Genomic DNA, 23,620 nt, shown 5'->3' with positions numbered 1-23,620 from the left:
CCTTCTGGATATTCAGATTATAAAATAAGAATTAACTTGTTTAATCCCATAATTCACAACAGCCTTTGACCACTAAGGAATTATACATAGGTTATCAAGAAAAGCCAAAAGTATAAAGTTTATAAAACATCAGAATAAATACAAATGAAAACTTTAGCTCCAAATTGAATGCAATTACAATCAAAATTTTATTATAATTTTCCAAAGAATATGATAAAATTATTTCAACATGATATGTAAAACATGTAAAAACCACAAAGCGAATTTTAAAGGCAAGGAAAAGCAAATGGAGTATTTTTCTTAATATTCTAAAACAAAACAATAAAAATACAAAAGAACAACAACAAATAGCATTATACTGGAATGGAACTCATCAACTATACCAAGGGATCAGAGAGACAGAGACAGAGACAGGGAGAGGGAGAGGGAGAGAGACAGAGAGAGAGAGACAGAGAGAGAGACAGAGAGAGAGACAGAGAGAGAGACAGAGAGAGAGAGACAGAGACAGAGAGACAGAGACAGAGACAGAGACAGAGAAAGGGAGAGAGAGGGAGAGACAGAGACAGAGAGAGAGAGAGAGAGAGAGAGAGAGAGAGAGAGAGAGAGAGAGAGAGAAGAGAGAGAGACAGAGAGAGGGAGAGAGGACCGAAACAGACCCACGGGAAGACGGGAACAGAACCTCACAACTAAGAACTTTTCAAGAATAAGATTTTAAGAAGTATGTATTCAATAAAACAGGCAGGCATATAGTAAAAAAAAAAAAAAAAAGGAATTTCAAATATTTAGGAAGGTAAAGGTATTCACTAATTGGGGTGGAATAAGTGGATATTGAACATGGAGGAAAGTAAATTTATATCTTTAGCCCCCACTTTTTACAAAATTAAGTTCTATGAGCAAACCCTTCTAGAATGGCAAAGAACCTCTAAAAGTCCACTTCTCTATAAGCAAACAGGAAACCTAGACAAGGGGTCAAAATTAACTTTTCAAAACTCCGGGAATTAAATAAAAGCTTTCAACAATTCAGAGTGCTTATTCAAGAAAAAATGGCTGAATCCTGGTCAGAATGAGCTGGGTGGTGAAGCAACATCCCCTGGCCCCAGCCCTTCTGTGCAGCTCTGTGAGACCCTCAAAAACCAATAGCATCACAACTATGACGGTATCTGGGAAAACCAGCAATTCAACAAAAGTTAAGGGGCAAAAGGGCCTTAGGCCCCAAAAGCCCCATGCCAGAGCACTGCCACTGATGACCTCTCTGGACACTGGCCAGAAAGCCCCTTTCTCACCATCTGTCTTCCTCTTGACTCAGAGCTTACTCTCGTCAAAAACTCCTGGTGGTAACATCACAACTGCCTGAGGCAGTCTAACCAGTTTGTTTTGTTTTCTAAAACCAGAATTAAGCCAGGTGTGGTGGTGCAGACTTGTAATTCCAGTACTTGGGAGGCTGAGACAGGAGGATCACAGGTTCGCAGACAGCTCAGCTACTTAGTGAGGCCCTCCGCAACTTAGTGAGACCCTATTTCAAAATAAAGAATAAAAAGTAGGGCTAGGAATGCAGCTCTGAGGTAGAATGCCCCTGGGTTCCATCCCTGGCAAAACACACACACACACACACACACACACACACACACACACACACACACACAAATTAATTAATTAATGAAATAAAACCAGGATTAACAAAAGGCTTACCAAAAAACTTAAAAAAGAAAAAAAAATGGGAAATTAGATCTTCACAGGGGCTTTAAAGAACTTCAACACACTCCTGAGAGTCCAGAAGGCCATGCACAGATGTAGTGGGGCACACATGTTAGGAAAAGCCCTGAGGAGGCCCTAATCTCTCATCTCTGGCTGCACTGGAGGCCAGGTAGAAGCAGGAAGGCAAAGTCTTATAGACTACTTGCTTAAGAACTAAAGATGTGTCTCCAACACACACAGAGAGCCCCTTAGCACTCAGAAACTTAGCTGCCACATAGTCAAGGAAACCTCCCAATCATTAGCTAACCACTAAGCTAACTCAGAGGACTTCAATGGCCCCACAAGAGAAAGATACGATTTTACAGAATTAATACACAAAGTTCAGTAAACATCAAAAACAAGCTTTGGAGGTAGTGGGAATCTGATTTCCAGTGCTGTCACAAGGTGCATGTCAACAACAATGAAGCAAAGAAAGAACAATGTGGCCCAGACTAAGGAAGCACAGTCGCCAAGAGGAGTGACTGTCCTTGAGGAGGCATGGCTGCTGGACTCACGAGGCAGATTTTAAGTCAGTTACTAAACACAAAGGAAACCATGTGTAAGCATTAAAAAAAAGTATGGACAGGCAGGAGAGTAGTGTTTAATCAAATATAAATTACAAAATGAAGCCAAACAGAAATTCTGTAGTTGAGAAGTAATAAAACTGAATAAAAAATCCACTAGAGGTCAACAGTAAATACAAACAAGAAAAAGAATCAATTAATGAAAGGTCAATTTGGATGATTCAGTTTGAGGGAGAAAGAAAAGGATAAAATAATAGACAGAACTCCAAAGCCCTGTGGAGCATCACCAAGCACAGTAACGTACATAGTAGGAGGCAGAGAGGCAGGGAAAATGTCAGACTGAATATTTAATAAAAGATGGCCAGGCCGGGTGTGGTGGTACACGCTTGGAATCCCCGCGCTTGGGAGGTAAAGACAGGAGGATGGCACTGGTTCGAAGCCAGCCTCATTGGCTTAAGAGACCCTGTTTCCAAATAAAAATATAAAATAGGTCTGGGAGTATAGCTCGGAGGTAGAAGGGTTTCCAGGAACCCCAGTACCACCGAGAAAAAAAAAAATTACCCAAATCTTTTTGTTTGTTGAAAAATACTAATCTGCACCTCCAAGAAGCTCGATAAAGTCCAAGTAAGATAGATTAAAAGATAAAAAATGCTTAATTCAACACATCATAGGCAAGCTGGTAAAAATGAAGGCAGAGAGAATGCTGAAAGCAGCAAATTACCAGGTACACAGGAGCCTCAATAAGATCGACGCTGACTTCACATTAGAGGTCAAGGAGAAACAAAGGCAGCAGGATAACACATTCAAAGTGCTAAAGCATTCCTGTCATTCAAGAATTCTACACCCAGCAAAACTATCCTTCAGAAATATTAAGTTACTACCAGGTAAACAAAATTAACAAAATAACTAGCTGACCTTCCCTACCAGAAATACTAAAAGGAGTCCATCAGGTTGAAATCAAGTAATACTACGCAGCAACTTAAATCCACATAAAGAAATATAGTATACCAGTAAAAGTAACTATAGAGGTAAATATAAAAGACAATATATTTCAGATTGTATTCTTCTGACATAAAAAACATATAGCAACAATTATCTAACTGTACTCATAAACTTGACTTATATATACAAACATACACATATATGTTATTTGTATGACTATAATGGTACAAAGGAATTAGAAGGAAAACAGGTATATTGGAGCAAATTTTTATGCTCTGTTTAAATAAAGCTGGTATTAATTTGAACAAAATTATTTAAAACTGTTAACTGTAATCCCAGGGCAATCAGAAAGAAAATATTTCAGGTACACACAGTTACAGGACAAGAGAATTAAAATGGTAAAGTAGAAAAAAGCCAACACAAAAGATGGAAAAAATGGAGGAAGAGAAGAATGAAAGAGTTAAGGTCATACAGAAAACAAATATATAATGCTAGATGTGAATTCCACCTATGATTTATTATATTACTCTTAAATAGTTAACAATCCAGTGGATTAAAATAGAAGAAAAACATGACCCAACCTTATTCTATATACAAGAGAAATACTTCGGGATTGAAGATATAAATATGGTAAAGTAAAAGGACAGAAAATACTTCGAGATTGAAGATATAAATATGGTAAAGTAAAAGGACAGAAAAAGATAAGCCATGTAAAAGAGAGAGAGAAACAGACAATAGGTTAACATCAAAAGATTTAGAATTCGGAACACAGATACTGACTTGGAAATTGTGCTCTGTGTGTGTGTACATATACCTAATACTCAATATATGAATACAAGCTTCAAGTAGTAATGTTTTATAAACATTTTCCCATTTTTGCTATTTACAGACACAAATTACCATTCAGTAGTAGCTCCTCCAAGTTATCAGGATTTCGAGCAAGCTGCAGGATCAAAGCAGAACCCCTGACCTTGTCAGGAATATCTTCATATAACAACTCGATGTACTCATCCATGTCGTTAATGTTGGCCACTTCATCAACCTGGAACAAAGGAGGGCAGGAAGTTCTCAACAGTGGCGCTCAGCAGACTCACAAGAGAATGACCCTACTTCTTATAACAATGAACAAAGAACTCACATTATCCATCTTTTTGTAGATAGGTATTTTAAGCCTTTGGATACTAAGATTCCAAAACGAAAGTATAAATCATGACACAACGGAATGTATATAAACCCAAAAATTTGTCTAGGAGTACAAACTAATTTTATCTATTATAAGAGATTAAATGTTTCAAAACTTTGCAAATATTCAAATATTTTATCACTTATTTTAACAGTGTAAGAATTATTTCTAAGAGGCACAACCAATAATGCAAGTTTCTACTTTTTCAGATCCCTTTAAGTTCATTCCTTAAAATTCCACATCTAATTAATGTGATTGTATGCATTATTGATGGTAAAAGAAAATATCTTATAGTAAGTCCTTTATTAGGCCAGAACTCATAGTCTTACCTCCATTCCTTCAAAAGGAGGTGGATCTTTAGGCTTGCTTGATTTTTCTTTTTTTTCTGTAAAAAGATTTTTTTTTTTAATACGGAGATTTAGGTTTTCATGGCTTGGGGGTAAATTTTATTTTCAGCAGTTGAATTTAATTCTAATTAAACGAGGAATATTAAATGATGAAATCTGTCTTTTTCAAACTATAAAAATGCTCACCTACAACCTATCCATCTGTTTTTGTGATGATATCAAGGAATGTATGAACTGATCAGATCTATGACTAATGTCCACGTTACGTTGGGCAGCAATTTTAACTTCCTCCTTGGTTAACTTTTTGGGTATACAGCTAGACTTGTAAACAAGCAAGATAAGTATTCTTTTTTCCCTTGTTAATTCAAATTTAGGTGGGAATAGATAAACCAATAAGGCAAAAAAAGCCACTGGGTAATAAAAAAAAAAAAAAAACACCTGAGTAAAATAAAACAAAAATATTGACAAAAGAAAAGATTAAGAAATCCGGGGTAAATAATAGTTAACTCCCACATGAACAGGCATCCAATGGTGCTGAAAACAACTTTAAGCCTTTATTATGCTGAACTATCCAACTGAATGTATAATTTTACTTTCTGAAAACAAAAACAAAAAAAACCTACCACAAGTACTTCAGAAGCTGCTCATGGTGGCACACGTCTGCATCCCAGGACTTGGGAGGCGGAGACAAGATGATCCCAGGTACAAGGTCAGCCCCCGCAACTTAGTGAGACCCTTAGCAACTTAACAAAAGCCTAAAGCAATGTATGTTACATTAAAATAAACCAGAAAAAGAGCAAACTGTGTAAATATCAAATAAGTATATTTATATGTAATACAATGAGCCCTTATTTTCAGAGAAAAGTAGGCATTCTAGATAAGGTCATATAAACTCAATTGGTATATTTTGCCTTAAATAGATATTTTATTATGGTAGTGGTTTTAATTAGAAAAGAAAAACAATCACTTAAGGTAATGATTAGCATGATAAGTATTACTGATTTATTTCAGTCACTTTTAGGGCAAAGCTTCTGGCTTTAAAATATTGAATACCAATTTAAAGAAGAAAAAGTTAAATAATTAAAACATTACATTTAATATAGCATTTCATGTCTCTTAAAAATATTACATACCAATTTAAAGAAGAAAAAAATCAAATAATTTAAAACATTACATTTAATACAGTAAAATATTTCATGTCTCTTCAATTATTAATTCATAAAGAGAAAATATATTGACTTGAATTTATTGTTTCCACTTATGATAACAAAAATTCTGGCCGGGCGTGGTGGTGCACGCTTGTAATCCCCGCGCTTGGGAGGTGGAGACAGGAGGATGGCGCAGGTTCGAAGCCAGCCATGCGGGCTTAAGAGACCTTGTTTCCAAATAAATAAAATGTATAAAATAGGTCTGGGAGTGTAGCCCGGAGGTAGAAGGGTTTCCAGGAACCCCAGTACCACCAAAAAAAAAAAAAGAAAAAAGAAAAATTCTGTCATTTCTTTAATTTGTAGGAGGGGAGTAAAGGATACTGATTTGTGCTGAAAACTCAGTGATACAATTTTCACTAGCTTGAAAGTATTTTATTATAAATGCCTTCAAAATTAATTTGGCATTAGGAAAGACCAATTTGAACTATATTTTAAAACCTACAAGTACACATGGATCTTAAAACCACATTATACACTTAGCTCCTTTTAAATTTATTTGAAGATGCTATTTCTCATTTATAGACATCTTCACAAGAATATTCTTTTAGATAATATTTACTTAATAATTTTTAATGATATTTCCCTACCTCGATAGTACTTATTACTAATGAAGAAACATACACTGCGTGCTAGCTTTGCTATTAGAAACAGTCAAGTTCAAAATGCCTAGGTTTCGCTTCTAAGTGAAATATCCGGCAACGGATTCATCCCACCGGTGACGCTGAGTGCGCAGCGTGCTACATTCTGGTCTAACGCGTCTGAGTGCACTTACGCACAGGCATTTAGTTTGCTGTGGGTGAAGAAAGTAGACTAATCGGTAAAAATTCCAAACAAAAGCTTTACTTTTCTACTTAGTAAAGTCAAAATTTGGGCACCAATGTTATTTTAAGAGCACATAGTTAAAACTCAACAATGTTTTAAGATAAGTAAGCTTAGTCAGTACTGTGAAATGGGAGAACTGAGCATTCGGTGATCTGTGTTTCTGTTGGCTGCGCATCTGAAACGTTCTCTGTAATTCGTCATTGCCTTAGCTCTAATGCCTTAATGGCATGGTTCTTCTAAGAGGGAACTGAGGACAGGAGAACGGCCGCAATGGAGAGGTGGAGGAATGAAAGGTTTTTTTTTTCTTTCCTAAGGAAGATTCATAAAATTTGTATCTTTAGGATATTCTAAAGAACACTATGTATCCTAAATACTATATATATATATATATCCTAAAGAACACTATACACACACATACACACACACATACACGTATGTAAATATGTAAATGTATACATATATATATATATGTGTGTATATATAATCTTTAGCACTTAAATACTCAAATAATCCATCCAAATTACAAATTTAATATCAATAAGAATTTTAAAAATGTAAGTCTAGTGGGGGTAGAGAAATAGGTTCTCTGTCCTAAATTCCCTTTTATTACTCTATAATCAATATGAGTTTTCTTTTTTTCAGTGTACATGAACACACAAACGATGAAAGAGAATCAAGACAGTTTCAATGGAAGCCTAAAACCTGGCATGAAGGAATCTAGTATGTTTGTTTATTCTATCATTCCCTTAGCTGTTCATAGCACTGGTGAAAAGACCTTACCCAACACCCCCAATATCCAAAGTACAAATTCTAGTCAAGCAACTTTGGCTTTGCATTAAAAAAAAAAAAATCAAGAATTCTTTTACTTACCTTTTCCTGACAATGAGTCACGGCGGTTCTGTAGATAGTATAACAGCTGTTCTACTTCGTTGAGTTTTGAGGGATGGATAAGTTTACATTCTTCAACCACTTTCCGTGCCAGAGAAGTTATATCTGTGTTGGCATTGAGACTCTTGAGACGAATGCTGCAAGTACATCCAAACTTCCAACTCAGATGTTGTACAAGTATATGGTAGGTTCAGAATTGCTACTTGAAAATAATTTGTAGATTATAGAGTCTATATATTCCTGGCCATAGAATCTTAGTAAAACAAAGCAATGGATACGATTAGGCTTAGAAAATACAAGACAATAATTTTCTCTAAAATGGACAAATAAGATAAAAATTAACATAAATCTTTTTCTGACTCTATAGGCAGGGCAGCCAAATCAGAGCCCCATTTAAAAGCAGCATTTCTGATGTAAAATATGGAAGGTCTTTAATCATTATTGGATATAAGAGCCGTGCTGCCACAGTGATTCACTCCCTTGGCCTTGCCCACAGCTGGCTTTTGTTTTGTCTTGTCTTGTTTTTCATTCAGGGACAAGACACAATGTTTTTTCAGATTCAGTTGCTCTGGTGGTGATTACTTAAAAGGAAGAAGAAGAAAAAAACTAAGATGCATTTTTAAAACTGTATGAGGAATTCTGTGGAACAAATAAATACATTTTATACTTGGATTAGTACATCAAAAATACTAAATAGCCAGAACCTCCCTTTGAAATGTAGCCCGGAGGATTCACTGGGAGCCTAACAGGAAAAAATGGTCTGGTCTTTATTGCCTCCTTCATGGAGTCATGGCAAGAGGGGGAGCTATGAAGATACACACGTAGGTTCAGGATACAGAGCCAAATGGGTGCCATCAGACTGCTCTGCAGACACTCCCATGCAAGGCTCACCCTCAAGGGAAACCAGGCAAGCACCTGGTATATGCAATAATTTAGTGAAGATGGCTAAGGTTTTGGAGGAAGGAGACATTGAGCTCTTAGAGGGAGCAGAATAAACTTAGCATGTAAAACCACCACTTGGCTGTGGACGCTCTCTCCTGAAAGCGGTCCAGCCCAGCGCCTTAGCTGTGATCCCCAGCTCTCACATGGCATCCCCAACGCCTGTTCTCCAGGGAGTCTCCAAGTCACCGAGGAGCCTTGAATAAATTTCCTTTGTTTAAATTTGTAGAGTGGCACCTAATGTTTGCGATAACCTAGCAAGAACCTGTCCTTTATCTTAATTTTTCTTTAATATAATTGAGGTTTTTAAAGTCCCTACCTTTTAAGTTTTATAAATTGCTGATTATATTTTTGAATAGTCTTGGCTACATGTCAAAAGACAGAGATAGAAAGGGGGGTCCATTTAGAGAAAAACTCTATCTTTTATGATTAATTTTAACAAAGAAATGAAAAATCCTGTTTCACTAACTCTGAGAAGAGACACAATAGAAACTCTATAAACATACATTTTTGAAATTTTTATTCAACGTTATAGAGCAGTTTTAGGTTTACAGAAAAATTAAACAGAAAGCAGAGCTCCAATATATACCTGCCCTGGTTGACTTCTCCCTGAATTCTACTTGGATGAGGCTGTGACTGCGACCTTAACACTAAGAACTAGCCAGAAGCAGGGACACAGTCCAATCCCACCACTTGGGGGCTGAGGCAGGAGGATCGGAGGTTTGAGGTCAGTGCATGGTCATTTAGTGAGAACTTGTTTCAAAAAATAAAAAGGACTGGGGGGATAGCTCAAAGGCAGAGTGTGCCCAGGTTCAATCTCCAGTGCCATAGGGGAACCCTGGAGTGTGGATACACGAGACCCCAAATGTAAAGAAGACGTTAGCTTTTCTTTGAATTTCAGTAATGAGATCTCAAGGCACTCTCATGTGTTCTTGAACTATAAAGCAATCACAGAAACACAGACGGGAAGGGAAATACGTGGGAGAGCACAGGAAAAGTGTGAGCTGGAAGTACACTGTGTGCGCGTACGCATTTCTCTTCAATTCACCGTATTTTCTAGAGGATTCCCTTGCCCTTAATAATTATTAATGTAATTTAGACTGCCTTGTATCCAAAGAAAAGATCTATTAGAGATCTCAACGAGATACTAGGCAGCTTCTCTTTGAAGGCTGCTGCGGGCTTAGGTCCAAGGAAAGCATGAAGGATACGGGGAGACCCAGGACCGACCCTCGAGTCAGCTAAGTCTCATCTTATACGGACGTGTTCAGAGGACTAAGTTTTCAAGGGAAGAATTCAAGGTCTGTGTCCCATATGGAAATTTCTGAAAGTCATGCTACTTCCTGCAATTCCAGGGAAAAAAGAAGAACACAGGATCCCTTAAAATCTAAGTATCTGAGATTAAACTAAAAAGTCCCACTGAACACATCTTTTATGATTGGTTTTACAAGTTGGTAGTTAATGAAAACCTTATTTTCTCTGGCATAAATATACTCTGTATTTATAATTTAATATCATCCTCTTTCACTCAGATGAAGTACATCTGGAAGAATGTTCTAGGCACTTGTCCTCTAGGAAGACTGAAATGCAAGGGCTGTATAGTCTGTACAAGGTTCACTGCTTTCACACACACAAATGAAGAAAACATACATTTTTTGACATTCCTTTCGTTCGCCCAACATAGGATCCCCCATTTCTCCAAGAATGGTGGCTTCCACTTCATACTGAACAATGAGTGCTTTTTCTGATGGGTGTACATCGATATTCCCTCCTTTAACTTTCCTATAATACAGAATAAAAACAAGGTAGCAGGATTAAAAACTTATAAAACATCCATTCCTTTTAAGTTTCCAGTTCTAAAACATGTCGACTAGATTGATGTATACCTTTGAATCAAAATTTACTGTGGACCTAAGATAAGAAATAACTCTTATTTGTCAACTATGTATCATACATGTAATTCCTGGGCCAGTAGAAAATATCTGTATCAATAGTCCTACCTTGGAAAAATATATTTAACCAAAGAATCATGCCCAAAAGCAAGTGAATTATACACTATGGCTTTAGAGAAAATGACCCCATTTAATGCAAGTCTTCAACACCAAAGGTAGTTTATATGTATATTTTAAAAAAATCAACCCACTCAATAATTAATCTATTAAATGGATTACAGTGACATGAAGACATTATATAAATTATAATATAGTATGTATTATGTATCATCTACCATAATTATATAAATTATAGCATTAGTATCTAAATAAAGTTACTCCTCAATTATATTAGGAAAGGGGATGAGGAGGGGAGACAGGAGAGAGCAAGAGAGGGCAAAAAGAAAAGTGGACAGGATCGAGGCTAGATATGTTCATGTATATAAATGCCAAGTTAGTACACTGACTTGTAAAGTTAATATGTGTTAGTTAAAAAAAACAAAACTGCAGGGAACACTCCTGTAACCCTGGTACCTGAAGGTTGATGGAGGAGGATTACAGGTTCAAGGCCAGCCTCACCAACTTAGCAAGGACTAGCAATTTGGTGAGACCATGTTTCAAAAGAATGAACATAAAGGGCTGGAGGTGCAACAACAGAAACAAGCAACATTTCCTACTCCTAGTCACAGCAAGTCACACCTGGCTAGTGTGGTCTTTTAGCCTAGTAAGAAAGAATAGAAATACAACAATGCCTTTAGTTCTTTTAATTCCATCAAAAAGAAACTTGAAGCTTTCCTTTCATTTAGGAATACTGTTTTGACTATGCACATTATCAATGTAATTTTTAAAAATAATCCGTTCGCCAGAATTCTTTATGGAAGCTAGGGGAAGGATCTAAGGTCAATATTCGGATTATGATTAACCATCAAGTCTTGACACAGGATTAGAAATTAAATACAGAAAGTACCCTGTTCTCTGAAGGGGATGTGCCCCTGACTCCCAGAGAATGCATGACACACCGAGGGTACCGAGTCCTATGTAATTTAATGCCTTTTCCATTTAACTAAGCACTTAGCATGGACTTTGGTGGTAACTTTGCAGTTTGAGGTGCAACAGCAAAACTAGCACTTTTTTTTCACAATTTCATGAATAGATTTGTTCTCACCATAGCTATTAGCAATATCAGCATATATTTGTCTTCCCCTGCTGAGAAGATTCGCTTTTTCACTTAAAGGAAGCATTTTCTCCAAGGCATATCCGAATTGCCAGAGTCTCACATTGTGCGTTATTAAGTAAAATAAAGGTTGGAGCGCAGCGCCTAGGAAGCTGATCTGATAACCCTCCTGAGTGACTAGCAGGCGGGACACAGGAAACTGGATACGCAGGACACAGGGATGAGTCCTCCCAGCCGCGTGGCAGCTTGAAATGCCATCACACTCATGGCAGCACAACTCAAAATTCACGGAGTGTTTACTTCTGGGACTTTTTACTTAATATTTTGAAATCATGGTCGACAGGAGGAAACTGAAGCCAAATAAACCGGGACCACGGGGACAGTAGTACATGGAGCAAAGTCCAGGTAGGTGAGAACTGAAGTGACAGTATGGCGTACAGAAGCTCCGAAGGGTGAAAGCAGTTAGAAACCAAAACCAAGGAATTAGGAAACAGAGGCGTATATTAAACCAGACTGCCAGGTTCTAAAAGGTAGCTGAAGGCAGGTTCAAGACGGCAGTCAGAAACAGATAGAGGCGTATATTAAACCAGACTGCCCAGGTTCTAAAAGAGCTGAAGGGAGGTTCAAGATGGCAGTCAGAAGCTACAGGAGCCGGGCGTGGTGGTGCACGCTTGTCATCCCCGCGCTTGGGAGGCTGAGACAGGAGGATCGCGCAGGTTCAAAGCCAGCCTCAGCTACTTAGTGAGGCGCTTAGCAACTTAGTGAGACCCTGTTTCCAAATAAAATATAAAATAGGTCTGGGAGTATAGCCCAGAGGAAGAAAGCCTCTGGGTCCCACCCCCAGTACCACCAAAAAAAAAAAAAAAGCTACAGGAACTAAAAGAACTGACGAGAGCCAAAATCACATGATACCGCTCTACAGAAAGTATCTAAACGATGAGGCAGAGGTCATTTGCTTCCTGATGAGATAGAAAGCCATCCCAGTACTGAACCGCTGATGACAAAGGAGGGAACTATCATGTTAGAGGAAGAGAGACATGAGGATAAGTGCAGACTCTAAGTGGTCCTTCAGCACAAAGAAGGCAGGCTTTGGTATGATCAACAGCGAACACCTCACCAAAAACTATGGAGGTCAGAAGGCAGTAGGATGGCATATTTATATGCAGAATGAAAAATCTGTCAAACAGGAATTTTAAATCCAGATATATAACTTTAAGAATGACAGAGAAATTAACACATTATAAGACAAAATCTTTTTTGGGGAAGGGGATATTGGGAGTGGAATCCAGAGGCATTCTACCTCTGAGCTACCATCCCTGTATTTATGTATTTATTTACTTAGTGCTACTAGGGAATGAACCCAGAGGCTACATCTCTGAGATGGATCCTGTTTCAAAAATAAAAAAATAGCAAAATGGCAGATGACTTATCAGTAATCACTTTAAATTTAAATGAATTAAACTCTCAATTCAAAGTCAATGACTGAGCCAGGTGTGGTGGCACAGGCTTGTCATCCCAACATTTGAGAGGCTGAGAAAGTAGGATTGTGTTCATGGACAGCCTCAGCTACTTAGTGAGGACCTTTGCAATTCAATGAGACCCTGTTTCAAAATAAAGAATAAAATATAGGGCTGGGTGTGTAGCTCAGAGGTCAAATACCCCTGGGTTCCATCCCCAGTACCTCCAAAAAAAAAAAAAAAAAATTCAATGACTGGCACAGTTGATAATTAAGAATTAAGGAATAACCCATGTATATGCTGTCTACAAGAGACTCGCTTCAGACCCAAAGACATGAGTAGGTTCAAAGTACAAGGATGGAAATAATACATGCTGCACACAGTATTCAAGAGAAAGCTGGAGCAGCTACACAAATGTTAGACAAAAGAGATTTTAAATAAGAGAACTATCACAAGAAACAAAAGAAAAGTCTGCGGGTACTAGCACAAGGATATGCATTCAGCTCAGGAGAACAGAACTGAGAGTCCAGTTTTAACCCCTGTATCTATAATCAATTAATTTTCAACAAGGACACTCAACTGTTGGTGGAGAGAAAGAACAATCACTTTTAATGGTGCTAGGAAACTGGATATCCACATGTAAAAGAATAAAGCTGGATTTCTATATATAACAATTAACTCTATATATGATTAACTCAAAATGGATAAAAATAAAATTTATAGAAGAAAACATGAAATAAGCCTTCATGAACTTGGACTTGCAATAGTTTCTGAAATAATGATATCAAAGGCAAGATTAACAAGAAATAAATTGGACTTCATCAAAATTAAAAATCTTCTGATAAGAAAGAATACCAACAGCTGGGTTTGGTGACACACACTTGTGATTCTGGTGCTTGGAAGGCTGAGATAAGAGGACTGTAGGTTCACAGCAAGCCTCAGCTATTTATTGAGGCCTTCTGCAATTGAGACCCTGTTTCAAAATAAATGATAATAGGGCTGGAGATGTAGCTTGGAGGTAGAATGTTCCTGGTTTCAGTCCCTAGTACTGAAGAAAAAAAAATCAAGATAATGAAAAGACAACCCAGGGGGTCAAACAAAATATCTGTAAATCAAGTACCTGATAAAGGTAGAGTATACAGAATACATAAAAAGAAAAGGAATTTTTTCCTCAAGAAAAGCAAATGGCTAAGAAGCTCATGAAAGGAAGCTCAATGTCATTAGTAAATGGGGAAATTAAAATCAAAAGAAGATGCCACTAGATACCAGCTCAAATGACCATAATTATAAGACAAATAAAATAAGCCAAAATAACAAAAGAGAATATAACTGGTGTTGGTTAAAATGTGGAAAAACTGGAATTCCCACACATTGCTGATGGAGACGTAAAAAGATGCAGCCCGTGGGAAACACAGTTGTGGTTCCTCAAGAAGTTGAACAGAGAGTTACCCAGCAATTCCATGCCTAGGTATATCCCAAAACATTGAAAACAGATATTTTGAAAAATGGTAATGTTCAGGGCAACTTTATTCCTAACAGTCAATGGATAGAAACAACTCAAATGTACAACAGATGGATAAATAAAACGTGCTATACCCATGCAATAAAATATTGTTCAGAGCCAGGCATGGTGGAGCATCCCTGTATTTGGGAGGCTGAGACAGAAGGAACACAGGTTCAAGACCATCCTTAGCAACTTATTCAGACTCTCAACAACACAGTGAGACCCTGTTTCAAAACAAAAAATAAAAAAGGGCTGGAGGTGTAACTCAGAGGTAGAATGCCCCTGAGTTCAATCCCCAGTATATAAAAAAATTCAGCTATAAAAATACATGCTACAATGCAGGTTCATGATTATGCTGTGAATAAAGGTGATGCAAAGCCATATATGTATTTCAGATATCACTTACAAATATGATAAATAAGTATATTACTTCTGATAATGCTGTTTAAACTTTGTACTTGCTAAAATAGAACTGTCATGAAGGCAGTTGAAAAAGTACGCCCCATTCACCGAATCTGTTTCATCACCTGTATCTGAGTTACTTCTACACAGTGGGATCCCGGGAGTGATTGGGTGTCACTCACTCAAAATTTCTCAATGGTCCCCTCATGTGCTTGCAGTAAAGCCCCGACTCTTCACTACAGACAGCTCAGGAGTCCTAGATGATTTGCCCAGTATTTTTTGTAGTCTCATTCTGGCTTCATAAGGGATGCTCCAGGCACTAAGCTCAGTGTGGGAGATACAACGGGAAATAAGGGGTATGGTACCTAACCAGAAGAAAACAGTACCGGAGCAGTGCCAAGGTGAAACAAGGCACGATGGACCCTGAGACCCTGATAGGTATGTGGCACCTGGACTGTAGGGTGGGAAGAGACGCAGGAAAGCTTACTGGGAAAAGTGACATTAAGCTAAAACAGAAAGAGGAGTCGGCTGGGTAAAGAACAAGGCAAGTTCCAAAGAAAGGGAAGGGAGCATAGGAACCAAACACTGAAACACGTGAGGATCCAAAAGAAGTTACTCTGTGAGGCTAAAATACGGGTTGTCGGGATGCGGGGAGCAGAGCGAGATGAAAAGGCAGGTGCTCTAAAAGAGTCTAAGAGGAAGCAAACGAAAAGTCATTGTACGTAACTGCCTGTTACTTGTCTATATGTCACATGAACTGTGTTGAACCGTTTCACCAGCGACCAGAACAGTGCTGGGCACACACTACATATCTGGCATTTATTCAGTGCTATCAAATCAAAACACTAACTGGTAGCTGAACAAGACGAACTCCTAAATTCTGCTTCTTCAATCTACTATGCGTGAAACATATATAAAAACTGCATGTGTATACATAAAGAGACTAAAAATTACTGTGATAGCAGCTTCAATAAAACCACTGAAATAAGTTAAAACTGGAGTGACTTCATTAGATCACAAACATATTGAGTTCTTGTTAAAACAAATACAAAGTTAATATATGGATATATATATATATATATATATATATATATAATCATTATGGAAGAACTAACATTAGAATAGAAAGTCCTGCCACATTCAAAAACATTTTCTATCAGGCCTGTATGAATGTGTCAATTGTACACCTTTAATCTGAAGGCAGGCAAAACTTTTAAAAAGTTTTTCAAAATTAGACAAAATGATAAGTGTACTTTCCAACCTTCCCATATTCTGACCATATTCTATTTCAAACTTTAGCAACTGGTTCAGTTTCATTTTTTGTATACTAGATATATGGCTTAAAAAGTGAACAAAGGTTGAGAATTACAAATCAGTATTTTAAGGGCCCAGACTAGTACAATAAATCCTAAGAAAAACTACTTGTGACACAACTATGTTACATGAAATTCAGCAAACGGTAATAGCAGGACTTCAAAGCAATCTTCTATTTAAAGTTGAGAGAGAATTTATTTTCTTTTGTCACAGAAAATTAAGTTTTTATTAGAGCATTATAATTATACATGATAGTGAAATTCATGGTGACATGCTCACGTATGCATGTAATATTATTTGATCTGTTTCCTTCCTCATACCTCTGTTTTCTCTCTTCTCCTCCCTACCCACACATGATCATGAGATTCGTATGTAAGAAAAAATTTAACCAAGAATCTCAAAGATCATAAATACCAACCATATATTTGTTATGATTCCTTTTCAAAAATCTTAAGTGGCAAAGCTTGGTAGTTTCAGATATATTTATATCTAATAAAATTAATATATCCCTTTGTCTTGCAAAGGTAGTATAGTTTGTTACTTTTTATAATTGTTTGAATTCCTTTTAAGAGTCCACTAATGCTTGGATTATCTTTGAAGATCTTTCTGTGATGATCAAAACCTTGCCTAGCCAGGAAAAATGTACTAAATAAAATTATGATCTGTAATAATATCACTACCTAATATGCATGTTTTATCCTAAAAGTATTTTCATATTTTGTCCTATCTCTCAGAGGGTAAATATGTGTCCCATTTCAGATGAGGAAATTGTGTCCAAAAGAATACATGTGGCCCCTGCAAGATATTTAATGAGTCAGTAACAGAGATTTAACTAAAAATGGAGAATACAAATGAAGGGTTCCCCCCCCCTTGAATCACTGCTAACTCTTGATCCAGTGATTGATTTTTTTTTCCATCAAGGATGATATTATCTTTGACAAGAAATCAAAGAATCCCAATAAGCTTCAATTTTCTTTAAGGATTAATAGATAACTACAAATAAATTATAGCCTGCTTCGTGCCAACTTCTTGATAATTAAGAAAGTCCTACAAAATTATATCGTATGGGAGTAGATTGGTCAAAGGAAGCAGAAACAGACTGGAAGGCAACATCTCAAGGGGCTTCCCATAATGTAAAAGCCACCCCTTTCTTTCCATCATTTTAAAACCCCTTAGCTGGGAATTCCTGCAAACAGGACAGAGAGCTGGGGCGCTGGAAGACTTCATTCCCAGCCCCCCTAGAGTGTATTATTAAGGAAAATTCGAGAGTGGGAGGATAACCAGGAAGATGGCCTTAACCTGGCCTCATCTCCCCCTGGAATGATGTCATGGAGCAAAACATAGTGGTGCAAGAAACCATCCCGAGGTGGAGGTGCGGGCCTAGCAGGGGAGGGGCTCGGGACCTCGCACCCGCAGGGACCCCTGCTCTTTTTCCCATCACCCTTCTCTCCTCTTTCCAAGACATCTCCCCTGCCTGCCGCCCCTTTCCCGAGCCGGCCAGGCCGGTGGCATCTCCCAGCCGACCCGGGGGCACCTGCGATCTGCGGCCGTCACCTTTTGAGGTATCTGGCGTCGTCCCCCTGCATGGCGGCGGCGGAGCGCGGGAGGCTGGGGTCGCAGAGGCCGCGGGGTATTCCGGGGCCGCAGTGCCCGCACTCCCCTAGGCGATGACAGTCCCAAGGCCTGCAAGGCGGGGCGGCGGCGCTGCGGTTACCACGGTGAGGCCGCCAGCTCCTCCCACAGCTCCCGGGCAAGACACACTGCGCAGCCCAGACCCGCCCCGAGCCTCCGCGGCTGGCCCTCCTCAAGACGCATGCGCCTGCCGGGCCGACCCTGCTCAAGGCGCATGCGCCCGCCGGGCCGACCCTGCTCAAGGCGCATGCGCCCGCCGGGACGCGCTGATGTGCGCAGGCGCAGTCTGCGGCGCCGGACCCTGCGACTGATCTGACGCACCCACAGAAGCATGGGAGGGTTTAGGTGCGGGCGACTCTCGAGACACTGCCCCCTGGAGGATGGGAATAGAAAGGGCTGTTTCAGGCTGCAGAATTGAAATTTCAGTTCCTAGGCTTGAGAGGAGAGAAGGGAAACCCATTTACCTTTTAATTAACCAATCCTCGTTATAAATCAAGAGTTTGGCTAATAATAATCTGTAAGGCGAGGTTTTTCATGTCGAGCACTGTGGGAAGGGCACTCCAGTGATGGCCCTAAGAAGCTCTCACTTGTGGAGACAGTCAGATTCAACTACACAATAGATGTTAGCTGCACCAAGCTGGAAATCGGTAAACCTCACTATTATGAACAATTGCAATCCACCAAAAATCCTTAAAAGAAAGCGGGGATGCCGCGCGCCTGCAGTTCCAGTACTTGGGACTATAATTTGCCTCCTTTTGACAGGGGGAATCTCTTCTATACAGAAAATGTTGCTAGTAATAGAGAAAAGGGAGCTACTGTTTTGCAAATACCGATAAACGGTTGCATCTAAGCCTCATTGATTCATTTTAAAACAATTTAAAATGTGGCAAGGTTTCACCTCTAGATTACTTGATAACTATAAAAGCACTTATAATATCACCGGAAGGCAATTAATAGGGGAAAAGCTACCAGAAATTGTTCAAGAACTGTTCAGGAAAAAAAAAAAAGTGAAACTTTACTAAGAGAAATTAAAGTTGGACTAGAGAAATAGAGAAGTGTGTTGTGTGTGTACATTGGTGAGTCGGCACTGTTAGCGTGTCAGTTTCCTCCAGTGTATGCTATGCGATACCAGTGACTTATTTTTTTTAGTAATTGAAAAGCTGAGCCTGTATTTTCTATAAAAAGACAAAGGACCTTGATTTTTTCTGCTGTACTAGGGATTGAGCCCAGGGGTAACCAGAGCTACACCCACAGCCATATTTTTATTCTTTCTTTTGCAACTATTTTGTCTAAGTTACACAGAGCCTCACTAAGTAGTTGAGGCTGTCTACAAACCTGCAATCTTCCTGTCTCACTCACCCTTCCAAGTACTGGGATTACAAGTGTGTGCCATCACATCCAGCTGATCTTGAATATGTTACACAATTTTTAAGAAAAATTTTAAGTCCATCATGATTAAAAGATCAACCATAACTTTGAAGTCAAACCAGTATGGCTTGGTACAAGGATATAGACCAATAGAAGACAATAGAGAAGACAGAAAAATGCTCTTTGAATTATAACTCAGTTCATTCTTCAGATCATGTCTTAAAACTTTTTAAATTCACAGGAAGTTGCAAAAATTGTACACAAATGAACTGATACCGGTGTGATGGTTATTTGTCATTTTATCATGTGTGTAAATTCCCGTAACCACCTCCTCAATCATAATCCACAATTATTCTGTCACCACAAAAATCAACTGCTATCTACATTCTCCTGAAGTAAAAAACTGAGTAAAGTATAGAAATATTATCTCTCTTTAAGTCTTTACTCTCTCTCCCATGTTTGATGTAATTATTTTAAATATTTCTCTATATACATTTAGAACCACACTGGACAGTGATACATTTGGCTTTAATCATGGGACAATTTAAAAAACTCAAGAGCAGGAACATGGGTCATATTTACCCAAATTTCTGCTTGACATGTTTTTTTTTTCTTCTTAATGTTCCAAGTTTCTTTCTTTCTTTATTTTCTTCTGGATGGAGAACTTCCTGCAGGCATTCTTTGTGTGCAGGGCTGCTAGTGACAGGTTCTCTGAGGTTTGCTTCATCTGAATACTTACTGATTTCCTCTTCATTCTAGAAGGATTAACTTACCAGGTACAGAACTCCAAGTTGGCATTTATTTTCTTTCTGCTCTTATAAAAAGCGTCGCTCCGCTTTGGCCTTCCAGAAGTTCTGATGAGAAACTGTCCTTTGAATTGATTTTCACCTCGACACAAATGCCATTTCTTTTCTTGTCACTTTCAAGTTTTGTTTTTTCTTTGATTTGGTTTTCTGAATTTTTGACTCTGGTATCGTGGATTTCCGTGAGCCCATCATGTTTGGAATTCCATCGGCTTCTTGAATCGTAAGTTTATGTCTTTTGCTAAATTTGGGGAATGTAATTTGCTACTATTCCCTTTAACATGCATCGGTCTCACCCTCTCTTCTCTCCTGATGACATCAGTATTAGACCATTCACTGCAAACCCACAGACACTTGAGTTCCCGTTCATATTTCCCCATTATATTCTCTGTGTGTGTTCATAATGCGTAACTTCTGTTGTTGTCTTCAAATTCACTCATTTTTCATCGGACTCCTCATTCTGCTCCTGAGCTCGCCACTGAGTTTATGCTGTATTTTTCAGGTGTAAACATCCCCCTTTGCTTCTTTCTCCCTTCTCTTCCTTTGCTGAGATGCTAGTTTCTCATTTGCTTCAAGCATGTTCATCTTGTCTTAGGGAAGCATTTTCATGACGGCAGCTTTAAGTATTTGTCAGATAATTCCAGCATCTGTATCATCTTTGTGTTAACATCTGTTGATTGTTTCAAGTTGAGATTTTCCTGGTTCTTGTTATGATGCGTACTTTTTGAATGGGAGATGTTACATTATGAGATGCTGGGTCTTATTTAAATCTGCTCTAGCAGGTGGGAAAGGAGAGTGCCATCTAGCCTTGTGGGATGCTGAGCTTGCTTCCCAGTCTTCTGACAGCCCTGGGGAGTGGTGTGCTCTCTTTTGGCTACTGGCCTGGTCTCCTCTAACACCATGGTGGTAGGTTTTATTAGCACCATACAGCTGTGAAAGTTCTGCTGGGAAGGGTAATAGAAACCTGGGCTCTCCACTGGACTTTTTCTGGCAGAGATGGGAGGGAGATTAGAGCTCTTTCTGTGGTGTTTGATGAAATATGAAGTTATTGTTTCAATGTTTTATCTTGTTAGTTTGCTCCTCTCCTTGTTCTCTGACTACAGGGAGAAGGTTTTGCAAGGTCTTTTGGGAAGTCTGCTCCTCTTCATTTTTCTGGGCCCCTGGTCTCTCTAGCACCTAGCATGGAATATATTTTAAAAAATAAAACAAACAAGCCAGGTATGGTGGCGCACACTTGTAATTCCAGCATTTGGGAGGCTGAGACAGGAGGATTGAGGTTTAAGGACAGCCTCCGCTACTCAGTGAGACCCTTTGCAACTCAGTGAGACCCTAATTAAAAATAAAAATAATAAAAAAACAGGGCTGGGGGTGTAGCTCAGAGGTACAATGCCCCTGGGTTCCATCCCCAGTACCGCAAATAAATAAATAAATAAATAAACAAAAAACAAGGCACTTACTACTCTGTCATTCCTTATGTTCTAAAACTGCTAGATGGTCTTTTTTTCTTCTCTTTTAAGAGATTTTAAAATATTTGTTTTTTATGTAGCATCTAAAAATTTTATAGTTACGTAGCAAGAGTAGTCCAGAGAAATGGCTCTCCTTCATCACAGTGTAGAAATGAAAGGGACTTACAGACTTTAAAGTTACATAAAAATGCCAGAGGCTGATATTTCAACTTCATCCTTAAGTTTGTATGTTTAAATACTGTGCTACCCCTGCATGCCTGTAATCCCAGCTACATGGGGGTTCAAAGCAAGGGAACAGTAAGTTTGAACCCCACCTGGGAAGCTTAGCAAGACTCTGCCTCAAAATAAAAGGATCAGAAAGGCTGGAGATGTGGCTCTGTGAGGGAGCGCTTGCCAAGCCTGTGCAAGGCCTGGGCGCAGTGCCTGGTGCAGATGATAGCAGAGAAAGGTAATACTGCCTCGCAGCTTTGTAACAGCAAAGAAGAGCACAAAGATGGTAAAACCACCCATGACAGAGCCCACTTAAATACAATATTCCCAACGATCCACTCGCATCCAAAGGATGGTTTCTGGAAGGCTTTGGAGCTATATGTTTCTTCCATTAAGCAAAACTCTTCTCTTAGTGCTCTAAGCTCCAGGCATAGAAAGGGCCTTTTCTATTTTTCTACTGCATACACTCTGCCTTTGGGGCATTATTTTGTTTCTGTTTCATCAACAAGAATAATTGAGGAGCTATAAAACCATGAATTTCCAACCACAGTGCTTGGGCATAGTAGTCATTCATAAGCGGCAGCTAGTGCCAAAGGAAATATAGTTACTGCCTTCAAGGAGCACAGAAACCAGTCGTCAGGTCCTCAGCAGACGTGGCCTCGCATGTTGAGGAATCTGCTCGTTTGAGGGAAGAGGCTCAGAAGAAGACTCTTAAAGAATAAGTAGGGATTTAACAGCGCACGCAGAGATATTCTGGGGAAAGGCAGTGGTATACGTAAAGACATGAATGCATGGAGACCCACTGTGTTCCTAAGTAGCTGAGGCGTGTGAGACAGAGAATTAGGTCTGAGTGAAAGGGGGCCAAGGAAAATACATTGGGAAAACCCCACAGAGTCATGACCGTGGAGAATCTGCTTGGGAGAGTCTGATGATATTTAGATATTTTCTGCAGGCATGGGGACCCATAGAAGAATTTTAATATATGAAAAGGCATATTTTGAAAATGATTACTTTTAACAGTATTAGTTTTTCTGTTTTATCCACATGGCAAATCGAAAACAGAGATGTAAGAATTACATTTTTAAAATAGTCTGAGTTTAAATGCTACATTTAAATTTGAATCCTGGTTTGCTCCAAAAGGCTCTAGAACATTCTTTCTTACCTTGTGACTGCCTTCGGGACATCATCAAATGGCCACTGTGGTCCAAAGAACCCATAGGCACTGGCTAGTAACGCAGTCATCTTCCTGCTCTCCAAGTTAATCCGAGCTCACGGAGCACATCCTAATGCAAAGGAGATTTCAGTTAAAAGGGCCCTTTAAGATACATCCTCCCCTTGATAGTAGGAACCTCTGTTGACCAGTGTGACGTCAGCAGACAACTGTGACATCAGTGGGTGCTGAGGGTCAGGCCAGGGCGGGTGGGCCTGGGGTAGTGAGCAGTGAGTCCCCGGGCGTTCCCCTCCTCCCGATTCCCTACACAGGGTCAGGCCAGGGCGGGTGGGCCTGGGGTAGTGAGCAGTGAGTCCCCGGGCGTTCCCCTCTTTCCGATTCCCTACAGGCTGAATAATACTTTGAGAAACAGTTGAGTGATGTGGTGCCAACTCGACCCTTCCAGACATTCAGTTAATGAGTGAATGCTGTAATAGCAGCCGTGGGTTGTGTGTTTAGGTAACACACACCTGTATGTAATGTGTACACGTGGATTTAGACATCCATTCAAGTGTAAATTGCTTGTAAGAGAGCACAGCAGCTATTAAGCTTCCATTGATGTTCC

The 23,620-nt window shown here is 39.1% G+C and overlaps 1 protein-coding gene across 4 annotated transcripts in view; it reads right to left on the bottom strand.

The window, feature by feature from the left end:
* Positions 1-23,087, bottom strand: part of KIFAP3 (kinesin associated protein 3) — a gene marked incomplete at both ends in the record, with an annotated part of 119,016 nt that extends 95,929 nt beyond the window's left edge. For 2 of the 4 annotated variants that reach the window (XM_080699011.1, XM_080699012.1), the window contains 5 exons: positions 4,101-4,242; positions 4,713-4,768; positions 7,631-7,785; positions 10,235-10,366; positions 17,921-17,952. In XM_080699011.1, the coding sequence (XP_080555137.1) occupies positions 4,101-4,242; positions 4,713-4,768; positions 7,631-7,785; positions 10,235-10,366; positions 17,921-17,952 (517 nt within the window). Of the gene's footprint in view, positions 1-4,100; positions 4,243-4,712; positions 4,769-7,630; positions 7,786-10,234; positions 10,367-17,920; positions 17,953-23,007 lie in introns of those variants that run through there. The other 2 variants (XM_080699010.1, XM_080699013.1) reach the window with 2 other exon arrangements.
* Between the last annotated feature and the right edge of the window lie 533 nt (positions 23,088-23,620).

The sequence above is a fragment of the Muscardinus avellanarius genome (assembly GCF_963383645.1).
Source record: "Muscardinus avellanarius genome assembly, chromosome: 7".
NCBI lineage: Eukaryota > Metazoa > Chordata > Mammalia > Rodentia > Gliridae > Muscardinus > Muscardinus avellanarius.
This window is presented reverse-complemented; position numbering and strand designations above follow the sequence as displayed.